Below are 11,338 nucleotides of genomic sequence, written 5' to 3'. Positions count from 1 at the left end.
GACTAAAAAGGCAAGACCAGACATCCTGGTCTCTTTCTTGTTTTGCTAGAAAATAATTTGGTGTTTACAATCGATGTTAGCTGTAAGTCTTTTAAAACCTTTTATCAAGTTATTCCATTCTATGACTAGTTTACTATGAGATTTTTAATCAGGGTTTTATCAGGATGTTGAATTCAGTAGAAATTTTTTTTCTATCCAAGCAATCATATTGTGTTCCTTTTTTGGTCTGTGGATATGATTAATTTCATTGACTAATTTTTGAACATAAACCAACCTTGCATTCCTAGAGTAAAATTCACTTGGTCTTGATATATTATTGTTTATATGTGTTGAGAAATCTAATTTGGTAATGTTTAGTTAAGGATTTTTATGTTCATTATCAGTATTGATCTGTGGTTCAAAAGTTTTTGATTTTGGTGTCAAGATGATGCTGACCTCATACAGTGAGTGATAAAGCATGTCATCTTGTTGTAATTACTGAAAGACTGTGTATAATTTTTTTTCAATTGTTAGATAGTATTCACTAATGAGGCTGTCTGAGTATTGAGTATTCTTTGTGGAAAGGTTTTAACTACAAATTAAATTTATTTAAACAAACAGGACTATTCAGGTTATCTAATTTTTCTTGAGCGATCTTTTAGAGTTTTTGTATTTCCAGAAATTTATCTGTTTATTGTTAGTTTTCAAATTTATTGGCACAAAATTATTCCTAATATTTTCCTGTTATCCATTTAATTCAAGGAGGGGCTGCACCGATGCCTCTTATACTTATTTATAATGTACATCTTCTCTTTTCTTCATCATCCCAACTAGAGGTTTAGATATTGTATTTTTTTTTTCAAAGAACTAGCTTTAGGTTTTATCTGTTTTCTCTATAGTGTTTCTGTTTTTTACTTCAGCGATTTCAATTTCCCTCTTTATTCTTTCAACGTTTCTCCTCACTTTGGGTTGTATTTGCTCTTCTTGCAATAGCGTCTTAAGGTGGCTGCTTAGAGCATTGATTTGTGATCTTTTCCTTTTCCAAAAGGAACATTTAATGTTGCAAACGTCCATCTAAATGTTGCTTTTGGCTCCATCCCACACATTTTGCTATGTTGTTTTACACTCTTACTCAACCCAAGGTATTTTCTTCCTAATTACTCCGGCACGTTCTTCTTTGACTGTTGAGTTATTTAGCAGTTGCTTTAATTTCAAGCATGTGTGGTTTTCCTGTGTTTGTTTCTGTTATTGATTTCCATTTTAGGTTACCTGTGGGGCTACAACATAGTTTCTATCATTATATCTTATACCCGTCGGTTGAAATTTACATTATGGCCCATGATATTGTGGATGCTGTTCCATGTGCTTTCAAAACCAGCATGTATTCTGCTGTCATAGGGTGGACCGTTCTATAAATGCCAATTAAGTCAGATTGATTGATGGAGGTGTTAAAGGCCCCTACATTTCAAACATTGTCTATTCTGCCTTTATCTGTCTTTCTCTTCTTGAGACTCCACCTACCCAACATTAGAACATTGGGTATTGTTCTAGAGCTCTAAGACATCCTATTCTGTATTTTTCAATCTTTTGCACTTTTTGTTTTGATTTGGGGAGTTTCTCTTGACCTAGCTTCAGGTTCACCGATTACTTTCTCTGCTGTGTTCCGTCTGCTTAGTAGCTTAAGGAATTCTTTAGATCTAATATTGTGTTTGTTGTTTTCCAGTGTTTTGTGTATCTGTCTCCTCTGTATAGTTTTAATATTCTTTCTGAATCCCCCACCTGAGTGTGGGTATAACCATAGTTACTGTACAGTGCTTATCTGCTAGTTCCATACCCATGGTTTCAAAACTGTTGATTTCTTCTCTGATTCTTTTTTCTTGATTTTTATGTGTGTGTCTTATAATACTTTATTGACTTTTGGCCATGGTGCATAAAAGAAGAGAAGTTGAAGAAGATTTTGCTTATTTCCAGTTCTTTACATCCTGCCTGCTTGTAGACCCATGTTCTTCCACCCTGTACCAAAGCCAGAATTGCTGATATTTTCTGTATCTCCTTGCAGGGCTTTTAGTTCTTTGCAACTGAATTTACCCAGTTGCCTGTAATTTCCACTTTTTATTTTTTTTTAGGGTCGTACCCATGGCATATGGATGTTCCCAGGGTAGCTGCAGCTGCCAGCCTACACCACAGCCATAGCAATGCCAGATCCAAGCTGCCTCTGCAGCCTACATCACAGCTTGTGGCAACACCGGATCCTTAACCCACTGAGCCAGAGTAGGAATGGAACCCACATCTCATGGATACCGCTTGGGTCCTTAACCTGCTTAGCCATGGCAGGAGCTCCTCTTTTGTCTCTTTGGTGGGACTGAGATGCCTGGAGTAGAAATAAAGGAAAGGAAGCCACAGCTGAAGTTTTTGCCACTGTGAGCTGGGGATACCGAAAGGTAAATGGTCAGTTTGAAGGAGCCAAAGGGAAGAAGTGTCTCCCCCTCTCATTTCCCAGATGCGAAGTCTGACGTTTTCTGCAGGAACAGGTGACTGCCCATCTGTTGAGGTCCCATGTGGTTCCTGGGGAAAGAGACGAGCAGCTCTTCTCTCGTGCACACACGTGACCCACGCTTCCGGTTTTCTCTGGGAAGATGGAAGTGCCCTCACACGTGGGTGCTCTCCCCAAATCTTCACACTCAGGTCAGAGAATAGATAAGCCCTATCAGCTTTTCAAGGCTGGGGCCACAACCCCCTAGTCCTGGCAGAGGGGCAGGCATGTAGCAGTTTCATCCAACTACTGACCTCCCACAACTCTCCCAAGATCTTAATCCCATTTCTTCGTTTCTAATTTCTTTACAAAACAGTTCCATGCGGATCTTTCGTATGAGTCACAGCACCTCTGTGACCATAGCAAGCCCGTGGGCGCCACTGTCTCCTTGAAGGCAAGCAGTCTAAGGAGCATGTTTTAATTTTGTGTTGTCTTACTGAAATGACCTGAATAGTTTGTTTAAATAACATTAAATGGCACTAATAGGACATTGTGTTTTGGTGTTTGTTTGTTTGTTGCTTTTTAGGGCCGCACTTGCGGCACATGGCAATTCCAAGGCTAGGGGTCAAAATCAGAGCTGCAGCTGCCGGTCCACACCACAGCCACGGCCACACAGTATCTGAGCTGCATCCACAGTCACCTACACCACAGCCACAGCCACATGGTATCTGAGCTGCATCCAGAGTCACCTACACCACAGTCCCAGCAATGCTGGATCCTTAACCCATTGAGCGAGGCCAGGGATCACACCCACATCCTCATGGATACTAGTTGGGTTTGTTTCCATTGAGCCACAGTGGGAACTCCACATTGTGTTTCTAAACTGGGCTATAGCTGCACTTACAGGGAAAGCCATTGGGAGTTCCCTGGTGGCTCAGCAGGATAAGGATCTAGCTTTGCCACTGTTGTGGCTTGGGTCACTTCTGTGGCTCTCAGGGCACTGCTTTTGCTTGGGTTCGATCCCTGGTCTGGAAACTTCCGCACACCATGGGTACAGCCAGAAAAAAAAGAAAGAAAGGAGGGACGTGTGCAGTACGAGTGGCCGCCCTGTTGTCTTGGATGCGGGCGTCACTGAGGTCCTTAAATGCCATGTCCCGGAGGCTCTCCTCGTTCCCATTCATATCACGTCCCCAGGAACACAGATATTTATGTAGTTACACAGAGACGTCTGCCTCTGTCGTCATTCCACTGTTTTTTCCGTGAATTTGTCAACTACTTCCTACTCCTTACACTTGGCTTTTTATGTAAAAGCTGTCTGTAAAGTCTCGTACCCTTTTATCTCGAGTGTGAAATACGGTCATCTTAAATAAATGTATTTCTCTCTAGGCAGGAATCTCAGTGTTGGAGGAAAGGAAAAGAAAAACGTGGTGTCCCTGGCGCTGCGTGCTCAGTGTCCACGGCTTCCCTTTGTCAGTCTGGGCACCTGGGCCTCACTGTCTCCCCGTATGTACCGCTGTTGACATCACCTTTCCTCCTTCTGTTCTGTCCCAGGTGCTGGGGTTCCCCAGTTCCAACCCATTGCCTGAATGGCCGAATTCAGGTCCTCAGCAACGGGTCTCTGTTGATCAAGCACGTGGTGGAAGAAGACAGCGGCTACTACCTGTGCAAGGTCAGCAACGATGTGGGCGCGGACGTCAGCAAGTCCATGTACCTCACGGTGAAAAGTAAGGAGACGCGTGCTTCGTTTTACCTATAACCAGGGCGTTGGGGGCGCACACGTGCCGTCACCTCCATGCACACGTTTAACACCAAAGCCTGGCTCGCCGTGGCGCGGGTGTCGACGTCTTGTTGTTACAAAAACACAGCTGAGGGGGACAGCACGAGTCCAGCCGATGGTCAGAGCCTGCCCGTCCCCTTGTCCCTGGGGCGGGGAGCCTCGGCGTCTCTCCCTTCCACTCCCCTGGCCGCTGGACCGGGCTCTGGGCCCCCTAGCGGATCGTGGGGTCCAGGCATCTCTGCCTTTAGCACCTGCATTCCTCTCCTGTGGACTTTAGCGTGGAAAAGCCCAGTGCACGGGCTCAGATGTGTTTTTTCAGGGGTGTATTCCTCTTTTTTTTTCTATCATTTGCAGGCTGGCTTGTCCATAGAGTTTGTTTTAAGATCCTTACGATTTCAAGAAAGCTGAAACCTCCTTATCAACACACCTAAGCAAGATAGAGCGTGTAGCACTATGCTTAGGGGCCACGTGCTGACCCATTTTAAAGGAAAGGGCACCTTATAGTGAAATTATTTTTATGCTTTGGTGACTAAACCAACAAAGAGAGGACGCACAGTGGACTGAGCGCTTCTCACTAGCGAATGGGTGTGCGTCTGGTTGACGGTGAATGGCTGGTGTCTTTCTCCATGGATATCTCTGTCTACTAGATAAACTGTGATTTCCTCCTGACGACAGGGCTTTGATTAGGCGTCCTCTTTTTCATTTTAATTATGCCGTTGATAGGTTGTCAAGGGTCTCCCCCATATCATGTATTAGGGAGATTGGATTTAAAAGTGAATTTCAGTGGTGCCTGTGCATATGAGAGAGAGAGAGATGTTTAAAGGCTAGCCACACGAAGACTAGTATCCATCCTGTTTTACTAGGAATTTATTCCATTTTATCCATTTTTTTCTAATAGTACAGTAAAAATATCACGCTATCTATTTTCCATTCTTTTATACAGTGGACCCATTTCAGTTCTGAAATAGAGCTGCTCTCAGATATATCGTTGTCTTACTCAGTACGCACTTTTGACGTCTACATTTTATGCTCTAGAGGAACTGGCTTGCAAGAATCTGAAGACAAATAGTCATATCACACCCACTCAAAGTTGAAATGGAAATTTTTAAAAATAGTAAATTGATGAAATATTAACGAAACCCAAGATCCGAAGGCCCATATCGACCCATGTTGATCCATCTTTCCCCAGCAAAAGGAACATCTTTGGCCGTTGCTTTGACGTACTTTACATGTATAAAGCATTTTTTCTGTCTCACTCATATATACCTGGGCTCTAGTAGGTACAGGGCCTGGTGAAGGCTGTCAGTACAGTCAGCCATGGTCCTTACCTTCACGAAAGAAAGAGCTTATGTTTTGAGAAAGGATGCAGTGAGGTGTGTTGCGGCACCTGCTCATCGTAATGTGAGGTGAAGGTAAGGTCTGCCTTCCCAAGGGGGACGGCACTGCTGTTTGGGGGGGATTCAGGAAAGCGACAGGGAGGGGGAAATCTTTAAAATGGGTAGATTTTAAGAAAAAAGTTACTGGAGTAATAAAGTCGACTTAAAATGTTGTGTTAACATCAAGGGCACAGCAAAATGAATCCGTGATACGTATCCATCTGTCCTTTCTTTTCCTGGTTGTTGTCCTTTACAGGCCATCACAGAGAACTGAGTAGCATTCCCGGTGCTATACAGTAGGTCCTTGTTGCTTACGGACTTTGTATATCACGGTGTGTATAGGCCAGTCCCAACCTCCCCATTTATCCTTCCCCCAGCATTTCCCCTTTGATAGCTGTACGTGTGGTTTCCAAATCCTTGAGTCTGTTTCTGTTTTGCGAATAAGTTCTTTTGTATCATTTTGATTAGCTCCCACCAGTAAGTGATCTTATAGGATATTCGCCTTTCTCTGTCTGCCTTATTTCACTTAGTACGATAATCTCCAGGCCCATGCATGTTGCCGCAAAGGGCACTATTTTTCAATGGCCAGGTAATATTCAAAAATGGGTGGGACTTTAAAATGCAGAAATTGAAGGTCTTCTCCGCATCTCCTCTCTCTGTACCTTCGACAGTGATAGTGGCTGTGGGGTCATGGTTTACATTCCTTTGCAGAATCAGTGACTACAGAATGGTGTTTGTGTTCAGCCCTAGGAGATGCAGTGGCTTTCGAAAGACAGCGTTGTGGAGGGTATGCCTAGGCACTCAGGTGGAGGGAACAGAGAAAGCAGGTACCAAAAATCAAAAGACTCAAGGCAAGCGGTTACTGTGTCTGGACGTTGTACCCAGTACCTGAGAGGATTAGAGAAAGAAACACTCTAAGTGAGTGTTTGTCAAAGAAACATGATTCTTAGAGTTGGTCAGTCTTAGTTCCCTCTCTTAAGCCACGTAAACTACCAGTGGAGAGGTACGTTTATGGAACAATTAATGCTACCAGTTCTCGATAACCCTCGGCTGGCTTTACACCTTATTTCAGCTTCATGCACCTGGTGTATTTTTAACCCTTTTTTAAAATTGCAGCATTTAAGTCCTGAAAAGTAAAAATAGTAAGTAAGAGATACAGAAGCATGAAGACACAAGATATGTAGTGACTAAATTTTGGGTTCAAATGATACCATTTAAACAAAAGCAACAGCTAACAAACAGCGATGCCTGATGACTCTCGCTTGTTCACTGTGCGTTTGCTTGACAAGACTATTCAGTGCGTGAGCCGACACGTCTGCGCTCAGCACATTGCAGCGGGAGACCCGCCGCTCAGAGTAAGGCTGTTTTACGAAGAAAACGGGAGGGAGTGGGAGCAGAAGACCTTGACTCTGGTCTGAAGAGGGCAGAGCTGGGGCGTGGCTGCTGAGCAAACAGACTGTGTGTCTAGTGGTAACTGCAGCAGGGGAGTTCTGGGCTCTTCGTAGCTGATGTTAACCAGGGATATATCAGGCACCAATTCCTTACTGTCTCGTTGTCATCCCTAGAGACAATAGGAAAGGTGCATTAAAATTCAGACGTGCATGTCTACACACACCTGCACCCGCAGGGTGCACACCCCAAAACCAGAGGTGCTCAGGTAGCAGCAAGAAGAGAAGGGATTTCTCATCCTTTATTTTGATCTCTCCATGTGGTCCTAACAAGACATGTGCACAGACACACACGCGAGCACACACACACATAAACACGTGCACACACATTGCTTCATTCCACGTCAACACAGAAAAATCACTATAAATGAACAAGAGCTAACCAGTTCAGAATTAATATTTTTGTATTAAGACAGAGTTGATTTGCAATATTGTGCCAGTTAGAGCTGCCTATTCAAAAAGCAACCAGACAGGAATGACAGCAAAACAGGGTCACCCCTGGCTAACCACTGAGCAGACAAAACAAAACAAAACATTATATGGAATCACTAAAATAAGGGACAAAGACTTCTCCCCCTTTTTCCCCAAAGATTGGTTACAATCTTGTACACACTAAAAAAAGTTCTCAATATTGTTGAACCGTATTGCATAAAGATGGTAAGAAGCCTACTTTCAGGTGTCTGGTAACCTTGAAGCAATATCCTCCAAAGGAAAATCCTACTGAGGGGGCAGGGAGAAGCTCACCTTTCCAGGTCAGATCAGGGAAATGCTCAAAGACCACATGAGTTGGTCAAGGAGGACTGACGTGATCAGCGGGGGCCAGGGTGGCGTGAAAAGGTCTGGGACTGCTCCTCAGAGACCTGGACTCTCCTCCTGGTCCCACCACTTCTAATTAGGTCATTTTAGACAGACTGTTTTACCTCCCTGAGCCTGTAAAATAAGAAGAGTCGTGCCTTCCTCACAAGGTTATCATGAAAACCAAATGCACTGGCAGGTGAAGTAGAAAGTTCTGGACTTGTGGATTCCAACGCATATACATAGTGAGTGGTCCTGTTGGTTGGGGAGAAAGAGAAAACCCAGACCCTGATGTTGCTGTGCACAGGTGCGTTTTCAGGTGCTCTAAAGAAGAAAAAGAAAAGGTCAGCAGTGAGGAGGAAGAAAGAGGAAAAGTGACTTCCAAGCTCCAAAGAGAGGTACTTGCAGCCTCCATGCGATGCTGACCTGTCGGGGTGCTGCCTTTGCAAACTTGGACGGCCAGGGTCCTTTTCTGAATCTGCTTGTTTAAGAATAATCAATAGACTAAAACAAATTCTTTTGATAGGAAAGAAATTGCACTGCTTTCAGTAAAAATGTGAGGTATTCTGCATTTTCTCTGTCATTGTTTTAAAAAGCTAGGCTGCAAATATTTTTAAATGCAATGGGAGAGAATGTTCTACCTGGTCAGGCATGTCAAGAAATTAAGGCAGGCGTTCCCGTCGTGGCACAGTGGTTAACGAATCCGACTAGGAACCATGAGGTTGCAGGTTCGATCCCTGCCCTTGCTCAGTGGGTAAAGGATCCGGCGTTGCCGTGAGCTGTGGTGTAGGTCTCAGACTCGTCTCGGATCCCACGTTGCTATGGCTCTGACATAGGCTGGCAGCTACAGCTCCGATTTGACCCCTAGCCTGGGAACCTTCTTATGCCACAGGAGTGGCCCAAGAAATGGCAAAAAAGAAAAAAGAAAAAAGAAGAAAGAAAGAAATTAAGGCAGGATTTCCCGTCGTGGTGCAGCAGAAACGAATCCAGCTAGGAACCATGAGGTTGTGGGTTCGATCCCCGGTCTCACTCAGTGGCTTAAGGATCTGGCGTTGCCGTGAGCTGTGATGAGGGTCACAGACGCGACTCAGATCTGCTGTTGCCACGTCGCTGGCGTAGGCCCGAATCTGCAGCTCCTATTCAACCCCTAGCCTGGGAACTGTCATATGCCATGAGTGTGGCCCTAAAAAGCAATCAATCAATCAATCAGTGCCTTAAGAAATTAAGGCAGTGTCTCAGATGAGATCTCAGGATGTCCAGGAGGCCTGGTGCTGGGTTTTACATACATTTTAAAGACCCGAACTGTACTGATAGAGCCCAGTGTTGGGGACTCTCTGGGGACACTGGGAACCATGCACAGGCTGGGGCCCCATCTGGGAAGTTTCTCACCACTACTTTAATGCTTTCAAAACCCACCACTCTAATAATAAGGCAGTGTAACAGAGACCACCCTCTGCCTTTTCCGGAATCAGACCTAAGGAGGCTGTGGGAAGGAAAGACATCGGGCAGCCGCATTTGGAATGAGTGGTCCTGGAAAGCCACTCGTTTTTCTGATATCAGAAAAATCATCAATGCAGACCCTCCCAGCTTGGTCGGACCTCTTGCTTCTGGTTCAGCTTTCTCGTCTCGATGCTAATTGATCCAGGAAGAGGGACCCAAAACATCAGACAGTGTTGAGGACCTTTGGCAGATAGGACAGAAGGACTAGGCTCTACTTGAAAACAAACTTGACCTCTGGTGACAGCACTGTGCCCTCACCCCGGCGACTGCAGAAGCCTCTCCCCACATCACCAGGACTGCTTGGGCTCTGGGGAACATGAGAAAATAGTTCCAAAAACTAGCGAACCTTTCCAGTTGCCGAGGTCGCATCCCTCCCCACCCCCACCTTCTGCCCCTGGCCAGTTTGAGCCTGTGTGCGTCCAGGACACTGCTTTGTTTGGACTTCTGATCCACGAGGCCCAGGCGCCCCTCGGCATGGGTCCTCTCTGACCCTGCGTGCCACCTCGTGAAAGAGCATCCCTGGCACACAGGACCAGGTTCTTCCCTGGAGAGTCAGCTACCCCTGCAACCCTGGCTTCCGGAGCCAACCCACAGGCTCCAGTCCAGCCTTGGTCCTCAGCCCTGCCTGTGGGCAGGCCCCTGGGTCCCCTGCCCCTCTGATCGCTGTGCTGCCAGAAGGTGGGGACACAATCGAGTGCACTGTGTGTGTGTGTGCACCAGCTCTGGGCAGCCAGCCCTCAGGGCCTTGGCCGTTTCAGGACAGACCTCTGGATTTGACCTCAGGCAGTTGCCAGAGTCGGGGTTGGGCTGGGCACATACAACAACCCATTGCTCCCCACCTGCCCATAAAAAGAATCCACACCTACCCTTGACAGGCCATTCAACCTCCGTTCCTTCCCATCCTGTGCTGCTGTAGGCACCCAGGCATCTGCCCAGCACCTGCAGCCTTGCTCCGCATGATCCGAGGGGAGGGACAGTACCCAGGCTGCCCCACAGTGAGGCCGCGACGGCCTTGCCCACCCTCGGAACGCTCTCCAGGCCCCGCACTGTCACTCTGAGAGACCACTCTTCACGGTAACACAAGAGACGTGGGCTTGTGTTATTTCTTTGTTTTGTGCTCTCAGAAGCAGTGGGAGTAGCCTTTAAATACGTAACAAAACTAAGGTACATGGTTTTGTTCCTTAAACTGTCAAGATAGCTTGTGTGTGTCTGTTATTTTAACGGGGGGAGCTTCTCAATCAAGCCTTTGGAACCTTGGCTTCTGGACCCCAGAAGGCTGTGGATAACCCCATGGGGTTCATGTGACCTCTTGAGATCCTCTGTAAAAATGTGTCGTTCTGGGAAGAAATGCAGCTGTCATGATGTCCTCGGGGATAGCACTGCTGTTCCAGTAAATCACACCCCAGTTAGCCTGAAACAGAGACCACGTCATGCGTGGTCAGGTGACCAAACACATGACAACAGGGTCACAGGGCTGAGGAAGAATGAATGACTTTGAATCAGCGGCAGACTCAGTTTTATTGAAAACTAGGTTTTGCTATGTCGTTACCTTTGTTTTGGAACTTTTATTGGAACACAGCTGACTTAAAATGGTGTATTAGTTTCAGGGGTGCCGTAAAGTGAATCCTATGCATGTATCCATTTCCCCTGTGGGTTATCACGGAACACGGAGTAGATGTCCCTGTGCGGGGCAGCAGGTCCTCTTTAATTACCTCTTCTGCGTGCAGTGGTACGTGTATGTTACTGCTGTCCTCTTAACTCTCATCCCCCCGCCCACACACGGTTTCAGCTTTGGTAACCAGAAGTTTGATTTTGAAATCTCTGAGTTTGTTTCTGTTTTATAAATAAGATCTTCTGCCTCATTGTTATTAGATTCCACATATCAGTGATATCACATGATATTTGTCTTTTACTTCACTTAGGATGATTATCTCTTTAGGTCCATCCTTGTTGCTGCAAATGGCATTATTTCATCCTTTTAATGGCCAAA

General features: G+C 45.7%; 1 protein-coding gene across 1 annotated transcript in view; it reads left to right on the top strand.

Annotated features, from left to right (window-relative positions):
- DSCAM (DS cell adhesion molecule) overlaps window positions 1-11,338 on the top strand; it is a 725,315-nt gene that overhangs the window by 487,115 nt on the left and 226,862 nt on the right. The window contains 2 exon segments of the mRNA XM_021071497.1: window positions 4,004-4,030; window positions 4,033-4,176. Of these exon segments, the coding sequence (XP_020927156.1) occupies window positions 4,004-4,030; window positions 4,033-4,176 (171 nt within the window).

This window comes from Sus scrofa, chromosome 13, assembly GCF_000003025.6.
Source record: "Sus scrofa isolate TJ Tabasco breed Duroc chromosome 13, Sscrofa11.1, whole genome shotgun sequence".
Classification (NCBI taxonomy): Eukaryota; Metazoa; Chordata; class Mammalia; order Artiodactyla; family Suidae; genus Sus; species Sus scrofa.
This window is presented reverse-complemented; position numbering and strand designations above follow the sequence as displayed.